Source organism: Pipistrellus kuhlii, unplaced genomic scaffold, assembly GCF_014108245.1.
Source record: "Pipistrellus kuhlii isolate mPipKuh1 unplaced genomic scaffold, mPipKuh1.p scaffold_m20_p_25, whole genome shotgun sequence".
NCBI lineage: Eukaryota > Metazoa > Chordata > Mammalia > Chiroptera > Vespertilionidae > Pipistrellus > Pipistrellus kuhlii.
In genome coordinates, this window is record NW_023425524.1 from 9,855,235 (window position 1) to 9,879,776 (window position 24,542).

The following is a 24,542-nucleotide window of genomic DNA, read 5'->3' on the forward strand; positions in this document are numbered from 1 at the left end:
AGTGCAAAAATAGGCCAAGATGGCAGTTGCTGTGTGCATTAGTAACAGATAAACCTGCAAGGTAAAAGCCTGTTTATGCCGCCAGCAACTGCACTGCAAAACCATCCACAGCTCACAGCCCGACCAGCCTTCCAAAACATTAGTGCGATGCATCTAAAATGTGCAACTTTGCAGCGAGGAGCCGGCCCAGCCTCCTCTTTGATTTGCATGTTTGTGTGCAAGCACACAAACCGTTTACACGGGATTTCAGCGCGTTTTAAATGCTTAAAAAAAAGGCCCCCACGATTTGCTTTGCTCAAAATGCACACTCAAAACTTTATTAAAAACGTTTTTCAAAAAAAAGAGTTTCATCAAGCTAGACCCCAGCAAGGCTTTAACCGAGCGGTGGAAAACGGATCGTATATCTTTAACCCGCAGAAGTTAAAAGGCTTTTTTTTTTTCTTGTTAGCTAACAATGGAAACTTTTTTTTTTTTTTTTAAGTGTTTCCCTCCCTCGGTCTTGCCAAGCAATAGAAAAAAAAAAAAAAGAAAGAAAAACTTGTTCCGCTGAGTTCAACCCCAGACAGGCTCACAACTTCCTTCCTGCTTTCCTCCCCCAACCCCCGCCTCTCACCCTCCGCCCTCCTCCGCCGCACCCCCCCCCCCCCCCCCCCCCCAGTTTCTTTCTTTTTTTTTAATCTCACGTTGAACAAACACCGAGGGAGCCGGGAGCAGACTCAGACAGCGGGCTCTCTGCTCCGCCGGGAAGGGCGCAGGGCCGGGGTCGCCGGCCGCCCCGCTTTTGTCCGCGCAGCCCGGGGAGGAGGTCCGGTCTGAGCTGCTGAACTTTCGTGCCATCTTGTGCACAGGACCCGGGAGCCTGAGGATTTAGGTGAGTTCGGCGGCTTTTCCATCGCTCCCGCTCCGGAGCCCCCTTCCCCTCCCGCCGGCCCCGGGGCGAAGGCGAGCGGGACGGGGGGCGCTGGAGAAGCGCGGAGCGGGACTGGGAGGCCGGAAGGGGTGCATTGGGGCGGCCGGCGCGGCGCTGGGTGCGGGGGGAGCGGGGGGAGCTGCCGGCGCTGCCCGGCTCGCCTGCCAGGCCGAGGGCCCCGCGCCTCCTCCCCGGCGCCCGGCGGCTCCGCGGCCGCGGCGGGGGAGCCGTGCGCTTGGCTTCTCTGCCCGGAGGGAGGGGGTTCGACCTCGGGCCCCGGGAGGTCTGGGGTCCCTCCCGGCTGCAGCCAAGCACGCCCCGGGGACCTCCGGGAGCTGCGTCCTCCCGCCGGGGCGCGGGCGCCGCGGCCCCTCCGCGGGGGGCGGCGAGCGCGGGTTCCGGGCCCGGGGACCAGCCGTCTCCGCTCCCGGACGCGCCCACACCCTCCGAACACACTAGTGGGCCACCCCCCAGGCCCGGCCGGGAAGGGGAACGGCCGGCTGGCGGGGTCCTCCGGACCGGAGCGCGGACGGCGGCGGCGGGAGGAGGCAGGGCCGGCGCGGGGCCGCTCGGGGTCGGTCCCGGAGGCCCGGGGAGGGTGGACGGGGAGGGCCCGAGTCCAGGGGCGGGGAGGCCCAGTTCTGCCCCGGGTAACCTGTGTGCGCTCAGGCGGAAGCGGGCGCCGAGCGGGTGGATGGGTGGATGCGCCCTCGGACCCCGTTGGCTGCACTCCTCCCCCTGCCCATCCGCGGGCGCCGGGGACGAGGCTTAGGGTTTGGGGTTGGAGACCCCCCCAGAGCAATCACAAACCAGGGGGAGGTGGGAGCGCCCTCGAAAAAGGCACCCCCACCCACCGTGCAGGCCCCGGACACCACCCCAGCCCCCGGCTGCCCCAGCGCGGTCCCGGTGAGCGGCCCAGGGGCACCCGATCCCCGCCAGGTCGGGGTTCCGCGGTCCGGGGCGCCCCCTCCCCGTCCCCTCCTCCTCCCCGCCGGGTCCTGACTGTCCTCCTGTGTCTCTCTCTCCGCAGGCGCTGCCGTGTATGGAGCTCGGGGCCGGGGCCGAGCCCGCCGCCGCCTCGCCCCCCGCGCGCCGCCCAGGCCATGCCGCTCCGAGTGCGCGCCGGGCCGCCGGGCCTGCGGGGCTGAGCCGGGGGCCGCGGGCGGCGGCGCGGGCGGCGGGGCCGGGGCGGGAGCCGCGGGCGCGGGCCGCGGGACTATGGCCGTGTGCTGCTGCGCCCCCCACAGCCTGGCGACCATGAGCAGCGCCGACCAGGCGCGCAGCGGCGGCCCCCGGCCCGGCGGCAGCGACACGCCCCCGGGGAGCGCCCCCCTGAGCCCCGGCAGCGTGTTCAGCCCCGCGAGGGACGCCGCGTTCCTCTTCCCCCCGCCCGAGGCGGCGCCGGGCAGCCCCCGGGGCTGGCGGAGCGGCCGGCGCCGGGCGAACTGCAGCAGCAGCGGCGGCGGCGGCGGGAGCCCGGGCTGGGCGCGGCGGTCCCCGGGGACGGGGAGCCCCCCGGCGCCGGAGGAGGCCCGGCGGAGGCTGCGCACCCTGCGGCGGGAGCTGCAGAACGTGCAGGTGACCCAGAAGGTGGGCCTGTTCGAGGCGCACATCCAGGCGCTCGGCTCCGCCGCCCTGGGCCGGGCGCGCTCGCCCTCCCCGCGCCCCCTCCGCAGCCTCAGCCAGCCCCCCGGGCGGCCGCCGGCGCCGGGTGAGGAGCGGAGGACCAGGTCCTGGGGCGGGCGGTGCTCGGAGGCCGCGGAGGAGACCCCCGAGGCCGGCCCCGCGGGGCGAGCTCCGAGCCTCTCCGAGGACCCCGAGGGCGCGGCGCCTCCTCCCGGCCCAGCCGCCCCACCGTCGGACTCAGGAGCTCAGGGCCCAGCCCCGTCGGTGAGAAACGAGAAGGGGGTCCCGGCCTCCCCACCGTTGGACTCAGGGGCCCAGGGCCCAGCCCCGTCGGTGAGAAACGAGGAGGGGGTCCCGGCCTCCCCACCATCGGACTCAGGGGCCCAGGGCCCAGCCTTGTCTGTGAGAAACGAGAAGGGGGTCCCGGCCTCCCCACCATCGGACTCAGGGGCTCCCGGCCCAGCCCCGTCTGTGAGAAACGAGAAGGGGGTCCCGGCCTCCCCACCATCGGTCTCAGGGGCTCCGGGCCCAGCCCCGTCGGTGAGAAACGAGGAAGGGGTCCCGGCCCGACCCCCCCACGATGGCGAACCCCCCGCAGCTGTGGAGACGGACAAGGGGGTCCCCCCTCCGGACACTCGGAGCTGCCCGGCTCCCGCGCTGGACTCGGTCGGAGTGGACTCCGTGACGGCGACGGAAGTGGCAGCGACGGCTCTGCCCACTGGGCCACACCGCCCGCAGGGCCCTGCGCTCCCGGCGGCGCTGCCGGAGGGGCCCCGGGATGCGCAGCCCCCGCGCCCCCCGCCGCCCCGGTGGAGGGGGGTGAGGAGCCGGCTCCGGGGGACAGTGAGACGAGCCCAGCCCCGGAGAGGGGCGCGCCCCCCGGCGGAGAGCCCCCCGGGACGGGGCCCCCCGGGACGGGGCCCCCCGGGACGGGGCCCCCCGGGACGGCGGGGGAAGGAAGTCCGCCCGGCGGCCGGCCGGGCTCCGGGGACCCCGACGCGGGCGCCAGGCCGGCAGTGGAGGAGAGGACTGTGGACGCGCAAAGCGCAGGAGACCTGAGCTCGGCGGGTCCCGCGGTGACCCCGAGTGGGGAGCCCCCGCTGAACTCGGACGAAGCGGATGGAGGGTCCCCCCCGCTGGGCCTGCCCGGGGGCAGCCGCCTGGGCGCGGGGGAGGCGGAGGCGGGCGCTCCTGCCGGCAGAGCCGCAGAAGCCGCGGCAGAGGACCTGCAAGAGGCCCGGGGCCTCCCCGCGGACCGGGCGGGCCTGCAGCCCGGCAGCCCCCGGGCCTGGCTGGCCCCCGGGGAGGAAGCCCGCCCGGCCTGGACGTGCGGCCCGGGGGCGCCCGCCCAGGGGACGTGGGGGAGCCCCCCGAAGGACAGAGCCGCCCGCCCCGGCCCGGAGCCGCCCTCCCCGGGGCAGGAGGACCAGCCCTGGCCGCGGGGGGCCCGCAGCCCCGGCAGCATCCCCGCCGTCATCATCACCGACATGGGCGCCCCGGAGGAGGACGGCGCGCTGGAGGAGGCGCAGGGCGGCCCGCTGGGCATCCTGCCGCTGCGGAAGCTGTCCTCCTCCTCCGCCTCCTCCGCCGGCTTCTCCTCCTCCTACGAGGACTCGGAGGAGGACATCTCCAGCGACCCCGAGCGCTGCCTGGACCCCAGCGCCGCCGCCTTCCTGCACACCCTGGACCAGCAGAAGCCCCGCGTGGTAAGTCTTTGCCCTGAGATTGTTCCAGAACTTGAGTTGCTTGCATGCCGCCTGCGTGTTCTGACTTTCGGCCGGGCCCTGGGGCAGTCACAAGGCTGTGTTCTCTCCGGAGTCTGCTGGGCCGGGGCTGGCACACTGACCGTGCATTTTGTCGCTGTTTCCGCGAGCATCTTAAGAAACGCAGATCTTACGTAGGTCAGTGGTTCTCGTGAATGTCACCACAATCTTCCCGGTGACTCCCCAGGGAGAGGGAGCAGAGCTGCTCAGGGTGGCCGCTGTCTGATCACGGCTGCAGTTCTTTCAGGCCAGGGAGAGCGGACAGGGACCCACAGAAGGGGCTTGGCCTCTGTGCTGAGAGGCAGGACAGTCGGGTGTGTGTGTGTGTGTGTGACTCTGTGACAGGCCTGGGGCCTGTGGGGTGAGAGCCGTGAGGTCAGGACGTTGCAGTGTCCGCGGGGCTGGTGTGGCTAAGACACCGCTTTGACGTATCCGTTAAAATAAAACTGTGCTCTGCATGTCTCTAACCACTGAACATTAGTCCATCCTGTCAGCCTTGGCCACCCCCTGATGGGTGTGCTTGCTGACGGGCTGCAGGCCCTGTGCGGCCGGGGAGGTGTGCATGCTTGTGTCGGGGGTAGCCTTCCGATGTCACCGTGAACATCCAGCCTCTGTGGCGTAGCCACGGCAACCGAGAACTCTCTGTTTCTACTCCACATCCCTGTCAGAGGCGTGTGGCCCTCAAACCGTGCTTGCCCCTCACTCCCACTCCCGGAATCCCATCTGGATTTCTCTTCGGGGTCTGCGTTCTGCTGAGGATCGGGAGGCGACAGGTGGCCCCAGGCGGCCTGGCGTTCCGGGCGGGGACGGGTCAGGCCTGGCACACGGAGGAGGGTGCCCCCGGGGAGGGAGGTGGTGCAGGGCGGTGGGAGGTGCTGCCCCCGGAGGTGGCCGTTCTCCGCCTCGTGCCCACAGTCCCCGGCCAGAGACGTGGCCCTCTGGTCACCCCCCACCCCCTGCTGCGCATTACACCCCCAGGCAGGGCCGGCCGCCCGGCGCTGTAACTGGTTCTCCGACTTTCCATCCGCCCTCCTAGCGATCCACCTCCTGTTGGCTGGTTCTCCTGACGGTCAGCGCCTCTCCTGTTTGACAAGGGCTTCCCTGGGGGGCGGGGTGGGGAGGGGGCGTAGTGACAGGTGATCCCTGTGTGTGCGCGCGCGTGTATGTGGTATGCCTGTGAGTGTATGTGTGTGTGTGCGTGTGCATGTGTGTGCTTTGTCAGGGCCCGCGGGACGCTGGCTGACTCCGGAGGGCGGGGGGAGGCGGGGTGGGAGGGAGGAAGGGGGGAGAAGGGGGGGTCAGAGAGCTGCCAGGCGCAGGGTAGCCGTGCGGCCTGCTCTGTCCACCCCCTTCCCCCCACACAGGTGCCCAGACACCCACAGAGCAGGCGGGAGGAGCCCCTGGGCCGATGGAGAGTGTGTGTTGGGGGGATAACCCACTGGCAGTGCCGGAGTCCCAGGGACAGCAGAGCTTCAGGCCCGGAGTTTGCAGGCGGAGCGGTGTCCTGCTGCTTGTGCGGATGGCGGTGGCCGCGCCGTCCTGACACCGTGACGCCTGCCGGTTGGCTCACGCCCTCGCTGTCGGGCGCTGCCGTCCTGTCCGCAGCAGCCAGACATCTGGCCGGGCTGGGCTTGGCGTGTGTCACAGACAAACCCTGGCCGCTCTGCTGAGGCGCTGGCACCAGCCCCTCCTCTCTGGCTTTGCTGCTGTTCTCACACTCACTCAGTGCTCAGCCTCACACGTGCTCACGCTCACACTCACACACCCTCACACGCTCACAGGCGCTCACACACACTTTCACACCGGCACGCACTCCAACACCCTCAGCCCTCACACACCCTCACCCTCACACACGCACACACACACACACACGCACACACACTCAACACACACATCCTCACCCTCGCACATGCTCGCTCTCTCTCTCTCTCTCTCTCACACACACACACACACACACACACACACTCACACGCTCACACACCCTCACAGGTGCTCACACACACTTTCACACCGGCACGCACTCCAACACCCTCAACCCTCACACACTCACACACCCTCACCCTCGCACACGCACACTCAACACACACACCCTCACCCTCGCACACGCGCTCTCTCTTTCTCTCTCTCTCTCACACACACACACACACACACACACACACACACAAACTCATACACACAGGTTTGAAACTGGGGTTTGCACGGCTCTGCCCTCCGCTGGGAGCCAGGCCGGGAGTGACTGCGGCTGTGCGGGTGGAGGGGTCCCCAGAAGCCCGGAGCTGGCTGAGCTGGGGTCCCTGTCTGGTCTCTGGTGCTCAGCACACTGGGAGCCCCGGGGCGGGGGCGGGGCGGGGGGGCGGAACACAGAGGACCGCCCTGAGTTACAGCACAGGGAAAGCAAGGCCTGTGGAAACGCCCCCGGAGATGACTTCTCCGTTTAGAATCAGGCGTCCTCAAACTTTTTAAAGTGGGGGCCAGATCACGGTCCCTCAGAGAGCTGGAGGGCCGGACTATATGAACTACTAACTCCTACTGTAACACCTCGGCTGCGCTCACTGCCCAAAAAACCTGGCGGGCCGGATCAGACTCCTCTGCGGGCCGCATGTGGCCCGCGGGCCGTAGTTTGAAGACCCCTGGTAGATGATGCAGATCGGCCAGGGCCTTGTTCCTGGAAGGGAATGCTGTGAGCAGGGCGCTCTCCTTGTTCGCCCCTCCCCCGTGGGAAGGAGCTGGAGGGCCCGGGACACCCACGGCCCGTTAGGCCTTCCCCTCCCCCTGTGAGCCTGGCGGCCTCTGTCCCCGGCACACCGGCCGAGTTTCTCACCTGAGGTCTGTTTATGAAAGATCGGCCTCGAAGTTTGTTCGCAGGAAGTTGTATTACCTGCCTGGGCTTAGATTCGGCATTTATTCTGCCCTGGAGTCTGGCCAGAAGCGTGTTTCTCTGAGCAAGGCAGGTGTTCTCTCTTTTGTTCTTTAAAATAACTCCGAACTAACCAGCAGTTCTTCACTTTCCTCTGTGTTTCCACTCAGTCGTTGTATCTGAGCCATTGAAACACCAGGCTTAACGTACTGTATTAAAATACGTATGCGTATCACTTTAAAAAAGTAGATTTTATTGATTTGCTCCAATATTGTACTATTAATTATGGGTACCAAAAACAACAACAACAACAAAAAACGAAACACACAAACAGTCATGCCCTAACCAGTTTGGCTCAGTGGTAGAGCGTCGGCCTGTGGACTGAGGGGTCCCAGGTTCGATTCCTGACAAGGGCATGCACCTTGGTTGTGGGCACATCCCCAGTGGGGGGTGTGCAGGAGGCAGCTGGTCGATGTTTCCCTCTCATCGATGTTTCTAACTCTCTCTCCCTCTCCCTTCCTCTCTGTAAAAAAATCAATAAACCATATTAAAACACACACACACACAGTGCTGGCTGGCTGTCTGGGGGAGATCAAAGGTTATATGAAGAAGTACAGTACAACATGTTTTGGCTTCATGTGCTTTTACTACTTGTTAAGGGCAATTGGAGTTTTGTTTCCTTTGCTGTTTTTGGTATTAACTAGTTTTGTTGTGTTGCCCAGTTACAGTTGACATACAGTATTGCAGTGTTTTTAGGGGTGCAGCCTGGCGTAGACTTTTGTATAACTTGGGACGTGATCACCCCGATAATCTGGTGCCCGTCGCTGTTGTCTTGTTTGTGAAAACTGTACCAAAAAAATCAGTGTATAAGGGTTCTCTGTGGTTTTGAAAAGTATAAAACTTTTATTTGTGGGCAAACCAAATTAACATTTAAAGGCCTTAGAGGATTACTTGGGGGGGAAAAGAAAGAATGTCGTGGTAAGTACTTTTAAGAAGGAAATTCCTTTCTGGATGAGAATGCCAAAGGCCCTGTCTGGTGGGTGGGGGACGGGAGTCGGGTTGAATGTGCAGGTTCCTCAGATGGGCCTCCTCCTCCTCCGTCCGGTGCCTGCAGGGATAGGGTCTTCCCGGCAGCCTTGCACCGCTCAGGTCTGGGCGGGCCTGGGTCACTCACGGGAGCGCTGGGTGCTGCTCCGATCCGTTTGGGGACAAAGAGACCCAGACTCGGCGAGAGGAAGGGCCCCGAGGACACATACCCGTGGGCGCCTCTCTCGGCTCAGGTTCCTGCTCTTACAAGGTGTCTGCTGCCCGGGGTGACATCACGGGGTCTGGTCTGTCTGTTCTGAGTGCCTCTGACTACGTAATTCCAGATGTCTGACTTCAAACAGGGTGCAGGGGGCACCTCAGCGTGTCTGGGAGTGGGACAGGTTTCCCTCGGTGTAGACCTCGGGCACAGAGGCCACACACCGGGCACTTTTCGTTTTGTGCTTTCACTGAAGACCCATTAATGGATCTGTCTGTCATCTCTCTCTTCGCCAGAAGACTGGTTCTTTGTAATTTCGTGTTGGAAAAAAAAAAAAAAAAAGCATCAAAACAAGTCGTCAGCAGGATGCCAGGATCCTCATTAGTACTCAGGCTGGCATGAGGATGGGCCTGGGAGGAATGCCAGGACACAGACAGAGAAGTGGAAAACGCTGTAGCTGAGGGCTGTGGCCTCCTAGGAGGTTTCTGTTTGGAAGGCGAGGCTTTGCCTGCAGACAGCCAACATGTCACTCCCAGCGTCTTTTGCTTTTTCACAAATAAGAAAGCAGATCAGCCAGCTGAAAATTCTTTCAAGTAAAGGTGGACGGTACAGAGAAAGAGAGAGGCTGGTGCGTAGGCATTGCAAAAGCACAGCCTCCTCTTTAGGTTCTGTAAGAAAAGCACATGAAGCCGAAACCAGTTTGGCTCAGTGGATAGAGCATCAGCCTGCGGACTGAAAGGTCCCAGGTTCGATTCCGGTCAAGGGCATGTACCCTGGTTGTGGGCACATCCCCAGTGGGGGGTGTGCAGGGGGCAACTGATGAATGTTCCTCTCTCATCGGTGTTTCTAACTTTCTATCCCTCTCCCTTCCTCTCTGTAAAAAACCAATAAAATATATTTAAGGAAAAAGAAAAAAAAAAAAAAAGAATTTAAAAAAAGAAAAAAAAAGAAAAGCACATGAAGCCAGACCGTCGCCGCTTAGGAAAAAGGCATCTCAGGGTAAAAGAAATCACTTTCAGGACGGCTGTTCCTAAGCGCTGGATTGCGGTGGAGTCACATTTGTGATTGTGTTGGCACACACCTGTTACAGCAACTACTGATAAGATTAGTTTATTTATATTCCTAGGAGCACGGATAACATTGTTTAGGCTTATTTTTATTTGGTCAGGTTTGGTTTTGTTATCTAAAGATGGAATTTAAAAATATTTACTGAAGAAAAAAATTTTTTAAATATATATTTTTTATTGATTTTTTTTTTTTTTTTACCGAGAGGAAGGGAAAAGGATAGAGAGTTAGAATCATTGATCAGCTGCCTCTTGCACACCCCCTACTGGGGATGTGCCTGCAACCAAGGTACATGCCCTTGACCGGAATCGAACCTGGGACCTTTCAGTCCGCAGGCTGATGCTCTATCCACTGAGCCAAACCGGTCACGGCTAAGGACCCACATTTGCATTCTCCTTTTCACTTACAAAACTTCACTAGTGGATAAACTCCTTACTCACCTTGGGAGAAATACCTTGGCTTTGAAAGCAGTACATTTTTAAGAAGCGTTGTTATAGGGATGGGTGAGTGAATGAAGCAGTAGGCGGGAGGCAGTATCTCATTATCTGTCCATCAAAGACATGCTAAACCATCAGGAAGATGAAGAACAAAGAAAGGGGGACAAGAACAACGAAGGCAGCTCATTGCTATTCCTGTGACCCGGATCCAGAGGAGTCAGGGTGACAGACTGGGGTTTAAGAGACTTGAGGTGAAAGTCAGTCTGCAAGCCCTCGGGAGCCATGGGGAGAGTGGGCGTGACCTCCCGGGGTCAGAGGTCAGTGATGCAGCGTGCGTACAAGTACCTGGCAGGCACCTGGCACATAGCGGAGGCTGCAGAGACGCTGTTGCAGGTGGAGCTGGGGGACGTTGGAGTGCTGGGGAGGCCAGTCTGGCGGAGATGCCTGGGGCCCTTCGGCGGAGACAGGAGATGCTCTGCAGGGGTCTGTCAGGTCCGGCTCCTGCCGTACAGCCCTGGGGAGTGGTTCTGCTAAGACGCCTGGATGAAATTAACTTCCTCAGAGGCTGGTCCGCACAGGCCAGGGTGGGACTGCACAGTCCCGTCAGTTCTCCACGGAGTGCTGAGGACAAGCTGGCTTACCTTCCAGAAGTCGGGGCTGTTTCCTGGTGTCGTTTCTGTTTGCCCAGTTGCTGGGTTGGGACATTTTAAGGCTGGAAATGAGAGAGACACAGGGGCTGCAGCGGAAGTGCACCCTGCTCAGGCCTCAAGGACCAAAGTCAACAAGGACTCCTTTCTGCAGTTTTTACAGGGAAGACCATTCCCATGTTTCCTACTCGGAGGCAGGGCCTTCCGAGCTTTCTCTGATGGGAAATGACTTGTAATCACCATCACCATCATCAGCACCATATCATCACCATCATCACCACCATCACCACCATCACCACCACCATCACCATCAGGTCTATCACCATCATCACCATCACTATCATCATAATTATCACCATCACCATCATCGTCATCATCACCACTGTCATCATCACCACCATCACCATCACCATCACCATCACCACCATCAACATCACCACCACCACCATCACCATCACCACCATCACCATCACCATCACCATCACCATCACCATCAGGTCTATCACCATCACCATCACTATCACCATCACCATCACTATCACCATCACCATCAGGTCTATCACCATCACCACCATTACCATCACCATCACCACCATCACTATCACCATCATCATCAGGTCTATCACCATCATCACCATCACCATCATTATCACCATCACCACCACCATCACCATCATTATCACCACCACCATCACCTTCATCATCATCATCATCATCATCACCATTATTTTGCTGGTAAGCAACATGCAGCCTGTAGATCAACTTGTCTGGCATGTTGTTCAGCAATTTCATTAAGAAGTCATTATTGCTCTGGCCGGTGTGACTCCGTGGAAAGAGCCTCAGCTTGTGGACCGAAGGGTCCTGGTTTGATTCCAGTCAGGGGCACGTGCCTCGGTGGTGGGCTCGATCCCTATTGGGGGTGTGCAGGAGGCAGCCAATCAGTGGTTCTCTCTCATCCTTGACGTTTCTATCTCTCTCTTCCTTTCTGTTTCTGAAATCAATTAAAAAATATATATTTTTAAAAGTCACTATTAGAAAACCTATCTTTCCCCTCCATGGAGCTGTATTTTATTGACTGGCTATCACTTAATGGAAATACATTCAACAGAAGGCTACTAGTTAATGTGTACTACATTTTTCTTTTTAATTTCCTGAAGTTTTTACTTCTGTTTTGCTCCCAACCAGCTCATAATCTTCACAAGTAAAAGGCAGGAGCCTCAGGCAGTAAGCAGATGCGTGTTTATGTTCTAAGTTCTAGTTCAGGGGAAGTATGGCTTTACCTCCCGTCTCGGATCACGCAGCCCGGGGGGTGATGGGTAATTTTCGACTGAAGCGGAGCTCACTGTTATCCTGTTAATAAAAAACACTGTTATCCTGTTAATCTCGAATTTTACATCTGTGGTGAGATTCTGGGTGGAAAGGGAAAATCAAGTGTCACAGCATCTCAAACAGAGACATTGAGATTATTTCCGTTGACCTGGTGACTCAGATTAGGGTCTGCCTGACCCAGCGTTGACACTCCGCACCAGCGGGGCGGGGTATGGGCCCACCCTGGCAGGGGGAGAACCTTCCAGAAGGGAGGGCCACGTGCTCACGTTCATAGAGTTGGTCTTCCTGCCTCAGAGGGCCAGAGTGAGGTGCTTCTGCCCTTGGATTTGGGGGCATCGGCAATCTTTTATTCTTTGCTCTTCTTACGGGATTCTCTGCATTCTGCTCCCCCTCCCCCAGTCCGTTTAATCAGCGTGGATACACTGGTGGTACTGGTCCCCATACATTTCATGTTACCGGCACTTACCATGTTCGATGCTCCGGGTGTGCAGCCTGCCGCAGGCCGGAGGATCTGGTTCCCCGGTGCCTGGCCGCCCACCTGCCCCGTCTGCGGTCTCCCTGGGAACGCCGGGCGGGGCTGGGAGGCCTGGGCAGTGACACCAGAGGACCCTGGACCCCCGGGCCGTTCCCAGCGAGTGTTTTCCCAGTGTCTCTGGCATTCTTTCCGGCTCGGCTCCGTTTGTTTTCTCCTCCTCTATGGCGATGGGTGGCTGAGCGGCCGAGTTAATGCCGCAGGATCTGCGGTGAAGTGCTGCTTCCACAGCGGTGGGAGCTGGCCTGGCCCCTCCTCGGCTCCTCTGTGCCAGCTCGCTCTCCGGAGAGGATTTCAGTGACGCCCCCCGCCCCCCAGAGCTGGGCCCCGGGGAGCCGGGCTGGGGTGTGGAGAGAGAGCTCCTCGGGAGAACCACACCCGTCCCCCTTTTCTGAGCGGGATCCGTTCGCAGGAAACCGAAAGGGCCTGCGTCTGACGGTGCGATAAACAGCTTAATCCCCGAACAATGTCAAGTGGAAAATCCAGCCGCAGCCAGCAGCTTAGGACACAAGCGGCCGGGAGGTTCTGTCGGGACAGCAAGTCCTGGGAAATCCTCACCAGTGACACAGCCGGCTGGGAGGGGAGGCGCTGAGCGCGCGGCCATGGACGGCTCGGTCTGTGCGGGACCCTGAGATCTCCTCCTCTTTGCCGCCATCCTACGGCCATCAGAGCGGCAGGCGCCGGGGTGCGGAGCGTCTGAGGGACCCCGGTGATTCCGGTGCGGAGCGTCTGAAGGATCCCGGTGATTCCGGTGCAGAGCGTCTGAGGGATCCCGGTGATTCCGGTGCGGAATGTCTGAGGGATCCCGGTGATTCCGGTGCGGAGCATCTGAGGGATCCCGGTGATTCCGGTGCGGAGCGTCTGAGGGATCCCGGTGATTCCGGTGCGGAGCGTCTGAGGGATCCCGGTGATTCCGGTGCGGAGCGTCTGAGGGATCCCGGTGATTCCGGTGCGGAGCGTCTGAGGGATCCCGGTGATTCCGGTGCGGAGCGTCTGAGGGATCCCGGTGATTCCGGTGCGGAGTGTCTGAGGGATCCCGGTGATTCCGGTGCGGAGCGTCTGAGGGACCCCGGTGATTCCGGTGCGGAGTGTCTGAGGGACCCCGGTGATTCCGGTGCGGAGCGTCTGAGGGATCCCGGTGATTCCGGTGCGGAGCGTCTGAGGGATCCCGGTGATTCCGGTGCGGAGCGTCTGAGGGATCCCGGTGATTCCGGTGCGGAGCGTCTGAGGGACCCCGGTGATTCCGGTGCGGAGTGTCTGAGGGATCCCGGTGATTCCGGTGCGGAGCGTCTGAGGGATCCCAGTGATTCCGGTGCGGAGCGTCTGAGGGACCCCGGTGATTCCGGTGCGGAGCGTCTGAGGGATCCCAGTGATTCCGGTGCGGAGCGTCTGAGGGACCCCGGTGATTCCGGTGCGGAGCGTCTGAGGGATCCCGGTGATTCCGGTGCGGAGCGTCTGAGGGATCCCGGTGATTCCGGTGCGGGGCGTCTGAGGGATCCCGGTGATTCCGGTGCGGAGTGTCTGAGGGACCCCGGTGATTCCGGAGACGCGGGGCAGCCGCCGGAGCGTGGCTGGGCGCCGAGGGGTGCCGTGAGCTGGGGAGACAGCCGTGCTCAGACTGGCCTCGGCAGGCGTTGGCCTCTTCCTGTGAAATGGGTACGTGGTGCGTGGCCGCTGTGGGCCTCCCTGAGACACGTCTGTGCAGTCACTTGGAGAGAGAGAGCTCTGTCCCGCCCCAGGTAGTGTCAGTGACGAGGCTCTGACGTCCCACCGGAGACGGGCATCCTAAACAAACGTCCAGCGAACAGGAACAGCGACGTGGTCTCAGAGGCAGCCGTGCTCCCGCGGCGGGCTGAACCCCGATGCCCCGTCCTCCCTGTGCCGGCGGCGGGGAGGGGGAGGGCGATCGCCGGGGAGCGGGGTGCTGCTGCCCCCAGCGGGAACAGCAGGTCTGGGGGCTCCTGGAGCTGAGGTCTGGGGGCTCCTGGAGCTGAGGCCTGGGGGCTCCTGGAGCTGAGGTCTGGGGGCTCCTGGAGCTGAGGTCTGGGGGCTCCTGGAGCTGAGGTCTGGGGGGTCCTGGACCTGAGGCCTGGGGGCTCCTCGGAGATGAGGTCTGGGGGCTCCTGGAGCTGAGGTCTGGGGGCTCCTGGAACTGAGGTCTGGGGGCTCCCGGAGCTGAGGTCTGGGGGGTCCTCGGGGCTGAGGTCTGGGGGCTCCTGGAGCTGAGGTCTGGGGCTCCTCGAGCTGAGGTCTGGGGGGTCCTCGGGGCTGAGGTCTGGGGGCTCCTGGAGCTGAGGTCTGGGGGGTCCTCGGGGCTGAGGTCTGGGGGCTCCTGGAGCTGAGGTCTGGGGGCTCCTGGAGCTGAGGTCTGGGGGCTCCTGGACCTGAGGTCTGGGGCTCCTCGAGCTGAGGTCTGGGGGGTCCTCGGGGCTGAGGTCTGGGGGCTCCTGGAGCTGAGGTCTGGGGGGGTCCTCGGAGCTGAGGCCTGGGGGCTCCTGGAGCTGAGGCCTGGGGGCTCCTGGAGCTGAGGTCTGGGGGCTCCTGGAGCTGAGGTCTGGGGGCTCCTCGAGCTGAGGTCTGGGGCTCCTGGAGCTGAGGTCTGGGGGCTCCTCAGAGCTGAGGTCTGGGGGCTCCTGGAGCTGAGGTCTGGGGGCTCCTGGAGCTGAGGTCTGGGGGCTCTTGGAGCTGAGGTCTGGGGGCTCCTCGGAGCTGAGGTCTGGGGGCTCCTCGGGGCTGAGGTCTGGGGGCTCCTGGAGCTGAGGTCTGGGGGCTGCTTGGAGCTGAGGCCTGGGGGCTCCTCGGAGCTGAGGTCTGGGGGCTCCTGGAGCTGAGGTCTGGGGGCTCCTGGAGCTGAGGTCTGGGGGCTCCTGGAGCTGAGGTCTGGGGGCTCCTGGAGCTGAGGTCTGGGGGCTCCTGGACCTGAGGTCTGGGGGCTCCTCGAGCTGAGGTCTGGGGGGTCCTCGGGGCTGAGGTCTGGGGGCTCCTGGAGCTGAGGTCTGGGGGGGTCCTCGGAGCTGAGGCCTGGGGGCTCCTGGAGCTGAGGCCTGGGGGCTCCTGGAGCTGAGGTCTGGGGGCTCCTGGAGCTGAGGTCTGGGGGCTCCTCGAGCTGAGGTCTGGGGGCTCCTGGAGCTGAGGTCTGGGGGCTCCTCAGAGCTGAGGTCTGGGGGCTCCTGGAGCTGAGGTCTGGGGGCTCCTGGAGCTGAGGTCTGGGGGCTCTTGGAGCTGAGGTCTGGGGGCTCCTCGGAGCTGAGGTCTGGGGGCTCCTCGGGGCTGAGGTCTGGGGGCTCCTGGAGCTGAGGTCTGGGGGCTGCTTGGAGCTGAGGCCTGGGGGCTCCTCGGAGATGAGGTCTGGGGGCTCCTGGAGCTGAGGTCTGGGGGCTCCTGGAGCTGAGGCCTGGGGGCTCCTGGAGCTGAGGTCTGGGGGCTCCTCGGAGATGAGGTCTGGGGGCTCCTGGAGCTGAGGTCTGGGGGCTCCTCGAGCTGAGGTCTGGAGGGGTTTGTGCCGGAGGAGGATTGTTCTGAGGAGGAAGCGAGGCAGTCTGTCCGCAGCGGGAGAAGGACGAGGCGGCCAGACCTGAACCCACGCCCCCCTGGGCCCCAGGCCTGAACCCAGACCCAGGCAGGTCACTCTCTGGGCTGCCTGAGGGGGCTCTGGCGTGAGCATGAGGACCCTCTCTCACGGGCTGTTGTGAACGTGAGGGGGATCAGGCAGCACACGGCCTGGCCCAGCACAGGCCGGCAGGCCAGCGGGAGGGAGGGAGGGAGGGAGGGAGGGAGGGAGCCTGCCCCGCCGCCTCCCGCTGGCACAGGCCGAGTCCTCGCCCAGCGGCTGGCTCCTCGGGGCCCTCGATGATGACAGCGATGATGACAGCAGCGGGCTCACTTTCCAGGGAGGCTCCAGAGAGGCCGCCCTGGTTACCGGGGCTGGGACTTGAGGTTAAAAACAATGGGCTGCATTCAGCGGGCGAGGGTGTCAGGTTATCCGCGCCCCCCCCCCCCCCTCTGTTCTCTCTGGAGGCGGAGCCTGGCTGAGGTCACCCAGGCACAGACGGCCCAGCTTTGGGGGCAGGCACAGCTCCACCCCTCCTCTCCCTCCCTGATTTCCCGCTTTCTCTCTTTCTTTCTGGTCAGTCCTCGCCTCAGGAAATGTGTCCATGGATTTTTAGAGAGAGGGGAAGGGAAGGGCAGAGACAAAGAGAGAGACACATCCATGTGAGAGACAAATCGACCAGTTGCCTCCTGCATGCACTCTGACCAGGGTCGGGATTGAGCCTGCAACAGAGGTACAGGCCCTCGAGCAGAATCGAACCCGGGACCTTCAGTCCGTGGGCGGATGCTCTGTTCACGGAGCCACACGGGCAGGCGAGGGCTCCCTGGGTTCCTGGCGCCTCTCTCGGAGCCCCGTGGCTCCTAGGGGAGCCGGAACGCACATGTGCCCGCCGCTGGGCACGCCGTGGCCCTGCCACGTGACTCTGAGCACGTGTGACCGCGTGCCCGAGCGGCCGGTCGCTCCTGTGCTGTGGGTGCTGGTGGGCACCGATGGTGGCAGAGAGGAAGTTAGGGGCTCTTCCTCAGGTTACAGCTGTGTTTCCGGCCCCCTGCAGCCTGGGGGCCGGGCCGGGCGGCCTCAGGGCCTCTGTGCCCACCCACCTCCTCTCCCTGGTGAGTGGAGGGAGCCCGTCCAGCACCCCCAGTCACAGCCGCTCTCCACCACCATCCTGGTGGGGTGCGGGCGTCAGCCTCCCCCCCACCCGCACTCCCCACCCCCGTTTGTGAGGATGGAGGGCGCCTCGGGAAGAAGGAAATCTTCAGCATGTGGCAGCCTTGACCTCAGCCTTGACCTCAGCCTGGACCTCAGCCTGGACCTCAGTAATTCCCTATTGTCCAGCCGATGTACACATGGACCTCATGAGCTTTGATCGATCATTAGTGTCAGTCATTAGTGTCGACCACTAGTGTCGATCGTTAGCGTGGATGGGGCTACCCTACAGGGCCGGCGCCGGTTCACCTCGCGGTGTCACAGGGCCCCTTACACCGGCTCCCCTGCCCGCGGGGCCGCATGAGAAGCCGGGCGCCTGCAGGTCCAGGGCTTCTTCCCATCCTGAGCCTGGCATCGGACCGGCCCAGGCTTCCTGCCTGTGCCCGGCCGGCCGCACACAGCACGTCCCCGGGGAAGGCGAGCGGCTCCCGGGAGCCGGCCGCGGGGGCCGTGGCGGCGGGAGGGAGGCCGAGAGCCCCCGGTGGCCGCCCTGGGCTGACGGCCTGGCGCTGACGGCGGGCGGACATGGGAACTGGCCGTGGAAAGGAGGCTCCGGAACCTCCGGAAACAGGTCAGTGACCCGGGCCCGGGCGTTGAGAGAAGGGAGTCCAGAATCCAGGTTTAAAAGCCCCACTGCTGCCGAAACCGGTGTGGCTCAGCAGATAGAGCACATGTGTCAAACACAAGGCCCGCGGGCCAAATCCGTCCCACCAGGCCTTGCAATGTGGCCCGCACCGCGCTGTCATCACTGCACTCCGCTGCGTTTCCATCACAGTGACAGTTTATGACTGTTCAGTAAACCATTCGGCCCGCGATTTAGGCTGGATTTTAGATTTTGGCCCCTCCTCTGATTGAGTTCGACACCCCTAGGATAGAGCGTCGGCCTGCGGACTGAAAGGTCCCGGGTTCGATTCCGGTCAAGGGCATGTACCTTGGTTGTGGGCACAACCCCAGTGTTGTGCAAGAGGCAGCTGATGGATGTTTCTCTCATCGATGTTTCTAGCTCTCTATCCCTCTCCCTTCCTCTCTGTAAAAAATCAATAATATACATATATATATATATATATATATTTTTTTTTTTAAAAAGTCCCATTGCCCACAGGACGGGAGGACAGGGGGACGGAAGGACTGGAAGGACGGGAGGACGGGGCCTGGCTCCCCGTGTTCCTCAGGACGCAGGGGGCTGTGCCGTCACTGGGAAAGCAGCGTGCATGGCGCGTCTCAGGCTGCAGGCGTGATGACACACAGCACGCGGTTCCTGGAGTGTCTGGGCGGTGCCAGGCATGTGCCCTGAATGACCGGGTTCCGTGTCTGCTAGGGGTATCCGATTTCCCTCCTTCCACACCGGGCAGACGCGGGCGCCAGGCCCAGGGCACAGCGCTCCGTGGCCAGGCTGGGCTCTGGCCCCTTCCTCTGCCACCGTCACCGACCCCTGGGAGCTCCGTGCAGGGGGCCGGGCTGAGTCAGCTCAGGCGCCTGCAGAGGAGGATGGGGCTGAGGAGGGGGCTGGCCACGGCCCCGGGGCGGCTGAGGGCGTTGGGGGCTGTTGCCTCGGACAGGGAGTAAAGGGAATTAATTGTCTCTAATGATTGCCCGGGAGTAAGTAGCTTTCGGTCAGGATCAGTTTTCTGTCTGCAGAACGAAGAGAGAGGGGACTCTTTGCCTCCTGAGTGAATGGGCCTTTGTGCAGAGGCCCAGCCGGCCAGGGAGCCCGGGGGTGCTGGCGGCCGGCCTGCTGGGGGCAGCCCGGGGCTCCTGGCCGAAGGTGACCAGACGTCCCGCTTTTGGCAGGACAGTCCCGATTTTTAACAATCTGTTCCGCGTCCTGCGGCGTTTTAAAAAAAAAAAGCGGGACGTCTGGTCACCTTATCGCAGCCCAGAGGGCAGCCTCTTACAGCTCCTGGGGCTCCCTGACCATGAGAGCGAGGGGTCCCGTCCCGCAGGCCGGCCGGGCGCTCGGCTCCCCCTGCAGGAGGGAGGCGTCCTCAGGCCGCGCCGAGCACTCATTGCTTGGGGCTCGCCGGCAGGTGGTTGGCGCAGCCCCGAGGCGTCCTGGACCCTCACGGGTGCCGCGGGGACAGGCCTGCGCTGGGTCTCTGGGTCAGACGCCAGCCCCTGAGCTGGACCCAGTGCCTCCGATGGCGCCTCCGCCCCCACTTGAGTAACGTGGAGACCCTGAGCGAGTGGAGGGAGCTGGGTATCGGGGCGGGCGGACGGGCGGGCTTCCCATAGGGGGCGTCTGGGCTCCTTCCCGACACGACCAGAGCTTCACCGGGCAGCGCTGGCCGGAGGGGTGGGCGCTGGGGGTGCCCGGTGCCTCCCCGCGGGGGGCACGGCCGGTCGCCACGTCGTCCTTCCCGCGGGGAGCACTCACCACGGCGTCCTCCCCGCGGCCGGTCACCATGGCCGGTCACCACGGCGTCCTCCCCGCGGCCGGTCACCATGGCCGGTCGCCACGGCGTCCTCCCCGCGGCCGGTCGCCACGGTGTCCTCCCCGCGGCCGGTCGCCACAGCGTCCTCCGGCCAGTGCCACAGACGTGCGCAGGGACAGGGACGCCCCCCGTGGGCCGGGCCAGAGCAGGCGGAGTGGCCACCACAGTCTCGGGTCCCCGGCCTGGAAGCCGGGGCCTCGTCCCCAGGTCCTGCCTCGCTGTCGCTGTGGGAGGGCGTCTGGGCCGCTGGCAGAGCGGCTGTTGCTGCACAGTCAGTCCGGCCCCCGTTTCCCGGCGCTGGGCGGCCAGAGGCGGCTGCTGGTCCCGTGGCCGTGGCCGTGGCCGTGGCCGTGGCGTGTCTGTTTTACCAGGAAGCCGTGGCATCCCTGGGCAGTGCCCGGCGATGGCTCCTCTGTGCCCGCCCGGGGGTGGTCACCACTCACCCAGCCACGCGGAGAGCTACGGGGCGTCTCGCTGGGGCTCAGCGTGTCATCCCTAATGCCGGGGGGCATCTCATTGTCTGCTAACGCGCCGTCTTCCGTGAAACATCCACGTCAGTGACATGACCTGGCTTAAAGAGCGGCCCACAGAGGCGCTGTGGGAACTGGGCTGAGAGAACACGGCTGAGAGAACACGGCTGAGAGAACACGGCTGTGGGAACACTGCTGGGGGAACACGGCTGAGGGAACACGGCTGAGGGAACACTGCTGAGGGAACACTGCTGAGGGAACACTGCTGAGGGAACATGGACGAGAGAACACGGCTGTGGGAACACGGCTGTGGGAACACTGCTGAGGGAACATGGACGAGAGTACACGGCTGTGTGAACATGGCTGAGGGAACATGGACGAGAGTACACGGCTGAGGGAACACGGCTGAGGGAACATGGACGAGAGAACACGGCTGAGGGAACACGGCTGAGGGAACACGGCTGAGACAACACGGCTGTGGGAACACTGCTGAGGGAACATGGACGAGAGAACACGGCTGAGAGAACACGGCTGTGGGAACACTGCTGAGGGAACATGGATGAGAGAACACGGCTGAGACAACACGGCTGTGGGAACACTGCTGAGGGAACATGGACGAGAGAACACGGCTGAGAGAACACGGCTGTGGGAACACTGCTGAGGGAACATGGACGAGAGAACACGGCTGAGACAACACGGCTGTGGGAACACTGCTGAGGGAACATGGACGAGAGAACACGGCTGAGAGAACACGGCTGTGGGAACACTGCTGAGGGAACATGGACGAGAGAACACGGCTGTGTGAACACGGCTGAGGGAACACGGGCGAGAAAACACGGGCGAGGGAACACGGGCGAGGGAACACGGCTGAGGGAACACGGCTGAGGGAACACAGGGCCAACACACCCTGGGCGTGACCCCCCCCCCCCACACACACACCTCTCAGTCTCCAGGTGAGGGCACTTGGTCATCCCCAGTCCCTCCCGCCCCAACCTCCTGACTCCTAAATAGTTGTGACCCAGAGCAACCCCCAGGCTGGACCCCCCCCCCTAAGCCGGCGCTGGGCTCCCCTCCCCACATCACCCCCCCCCCCCCCCCCGCGGCTCTGTCTCCACGGGAGCCCACCAACGCCGGCAGCAGGGGCCGTGCTGCAGGAACGTTGTCTGTGGGTCGTGGGCCTGGACGTGAACAGAAAAACAAAGGAACAGATGCAGAGGGTCTCCCTGCCCCTCCCTGCCTCCCTCTGGGCCCCCAAAGGCTGTGGCTGGGGCCAGCCCCTCTCCTTCCCCCGCCTCCCCACCCCCCGCCCCCCTCCATCTCTACCTGGGCCTGTGCTTCAAACACGGGCGTAGCCAAAGGCCCAGAAACGCTTCTCTTCTTAGGTTAGCGGGAACGAAGATAAAGGAAAGTAGGCACGTGATTTAAAGCGGTGAGGAGCAGTGCTGACTGAAGTAGTCTTTCTCTTTAAAACTGAACCGCACCTTCCCACCCTGGGCTGCGTGGCAGCCTCGCTGGCTTTTAATTCTTGCCTCGTGCTGCTGGCATTGCTGGAGTGCCAGGGGTCCCCCGGGGAGCGGGGCCACCTGCTTGGGAGGGGGTGCATGGCTGCTTCTCTGCCCGGTCACGTTGGGGGGACTCGCTGTGTATGTGGCCGGTGTCCTCGGTCTCCGTGAGTCAGCGGCCGTGAACACGCCGCTTGTGGCCGCCGGTATAACGAAGCACAATATTTGCAGAATCTCCTCGGTGGTTTGCGCAGACAATCCGCCCAGGGAAGGGACTGTTTTCCGCGTGGGCCGGCGGGTGGGCATGGGCCCAGGAGTTTCCCATGTGCCCCCGGGCCCGGGCAGCTGAGAGCGGTGGCCACAGGCTTCCCACGCCGTGCCCGTTAGAACATTCCGGACGTTTACCGGCCCTTCCACAGGGCCCAGACCGAGGAGGCAGCCGGATGGCAGGCGGGTGGGCTCAGAGAGTCTCCTGCTTGGGTAACTTTCGGAAAACTCAGGTTTGGTCTGGTTCGAGCTTTTCAGTGGAGTTGAAAGTAAGAAAGAATAAAAACTCACTCCTTGCTGCATTCCTGGCTCCAGGTAAAATGTCACAGTTGTGCGGGGTCTGAGGCGGAGTGAATACAATTACCCGGCTCTGGGTGAGCCGTCCTGCGGATTCCAGCCGTGCCCCGGTGGCATTGCCCGTGGTAAATGGGTTCCCGCGATCCTGCGTCCTCCCGGGGGTGTGTGTGCTCTTTCCCAGACGTCTGGGGGACTGGGCGTGACTGCACTGGTGTTGGCGATGATTGGGGAGCAACACGTGACCCGAGATCAATGCACAGCCCCTGCCCTTCGGGACCAGGCGGCTAACGGGCTGATTGTGAGCGGCAGCTTCCGGGGCGGTGAGCTCCTTCTCCTGCCGCTCACACCCGTCCTCCCGGTGCCGCTCACACCCGTCCTCCTGGTGCCGCTCACCCCCGTCCTCCCGGTGCCGCTCACACCCGTCCTCCCCGCTCACACCCGTCCTCCCCGCTCACACCCGTCCTCCCGGTGCCGCTCACACCCGTCCTCCCGGTGCCGCTCACACCCGTCCTCCCCGCTCACACCCCGTCCTCCCCGCTCACACCCCGTCCTCCCCGCTCACACCCGTCCTCCCGGTGCCGCTCACACCCGTCCTCCCCGCTCACACCCGTCCTCCCGGTGCCGCTCACACCCGTCCTCCCGGTGCCGCTCACACCCGTCCTCCCCGCTCACACCCGTCCTCCCGGTGCCGCTCACACCCGTCCTCCCCGCTCACACCCGTCCTCCCCGCTCACACCCGTCCTCCCCGCTCACACCCGTCCTCCCGGTGCCGCTCACCCCCGTCCTCCCCGCTCACACCCGTCCTCCCCGCTCACACCCTGTCCTCCCCGCTCACACCCCGTCCTCCCGGTGCCGCTCACACCCGTCCTCCCGCTGCCACTCACACCCATCCTCCCGGTGCCGCTCACACCCGTCCTCCCCCCTCACACCCGTCCTCCCAGTTCACACCCGTCCTCCCCGCTCACACCCGTCCTCCCGGTGCCGCTCACACCCGTCCCCCTCACACCCCGTCCTCCCCGCTCACACCCCGTCCTCCCCGCTCACCCCCCGTCCCCCTCACACCCCGTCCTCCCCGCTCACACCCCATCCTCCCCGCTCACACCCGTCCTCCCCGCTCACACCCGTCCTCCCCGCTCACACCCGTCCTCCCGGTGCCGCTCACACCCGTCCTCCCCCCTCACACCCGTCCTCCCAGTTCACACCCGTCCTCCCCGCTCACACCCGTCCTCCCGGTGCCGCTCACACCCGTCCCCCTCACACCCCGTCCTCCCCGCTCACACCCCGTCCTCCCCGCTCACACCCCGTCCCCCTCACACCCCGTCCTCCCCGCTCACACCCCATCCTCCCCGCTCACACCCGTCCTCCCCGCTCACACCCGTCCTCCCCGCTCACACCCGTCCTCCTGGTGCCGCTCACACCCGTCCCCCTCACACCCGTCCTCCCCGCTCACACCCGTCCCCCTCACACCCGTCCTCCCTGCTCACACCCGTCCTCCCCGCTCACACCCGTCCTCCCCGCTCACACCCCGTCCTCCCCGCTCACACCCCGTCCTCCCGGTGCCGCTCACACCCGTCCCCCTCACACCCGTCCTCCCCGCTCACACCTGTCCCCCTCACACCCGTCCTCCCCGCTCACACCCGTCCCCCTCACACCCGTCCTCCCCGCTCACACCCGTCCTCCCCGCTCACACCCGTCCTCCCCGCTCACACCCGTCCTCCCCACTCACACCCAGTCCTCCCGGTGCCACTCATACCCCTTGCCCCCCCCCCCCGCCCCCTCTCCCCGTACCACTCTCACCCCGTCCCCCTCACACCCCGTCCCCCTCACACCCCGTCCCCCTCACACCCCGTCCCGGGCAGATGCATCGAGTGAGGCTGGATGTTGTATCCAGAGTAAAGCTTTGTCCTCACCTTTGAAGAATTCTCACTTCATAGAGGAGCAAAGTGCACACGCTCACTGTGTGGTGGGCATTGAACGGGGAGGTGGTGAGGGAAGTGTACATGCTCACTGTGTGGTGGGCATTGAACGGGGAGATGGTGGGTGAAGTGTACACGCTCACTGTGTGGTGGGCATTGAACGGGGAGGTGGTGAGAGAAGTGTACACGCTCACTGTGTGGTGGGCATTGAACGGGGAGGTGGTGAGAGAAGTGTACACGCTCACTGTGTGGTGGGCATTGAACGGGGAGGTGGTGAGAGAAGTGTACACGCTCACTGTGTGGTGGGCATTGAATGGGGAGGTGGTGAGGGAAGTGTACACGCTCACTGTGTGGTGGGCATTGAACGGGGAGGTGGTGGGTGAAGTGTACACGCTCACTGTGTGGTGGGCAGTGAATGGGGAGGTGGTGGGTGAAGTGTACACGCTCACTGTGTGGTGGGCATTGAATGGGGAGGTGGTGGGTGAAGTGT

General features: G+C 63.3%; 1 protein-coding gene across 1 annotated transcript in view; it reads left to right on the forward strand.

Annotated features, from left to right (window-relative positions):
• Positions 1 to 676: 676 nt before the first annotated feature.
• ITPKB (inositol-trisphosphate 3-kinase B) overlaps positions 677 to 24,542 on the forward strand; it is a 93,243-nt gene continuing 69,377 nt past the window's right edge. The window contains 4 exon segments of the mRNA XM_036453578.2: positions 677 to 871; positions 1,941 to 2,837; positions 3,120 to 3,329; positions 3,332 to 4,242. Of these exon segments, the coding sequence (XP_036309471.1) occupies positions 2,129 to 2,837; positions 3,120 to 3,329; positions 3,332 to 4,242 (1,830 nt within the window). The 5' untranslated portion in view covers positions 677 to 871; positions 1,941 to 2,128.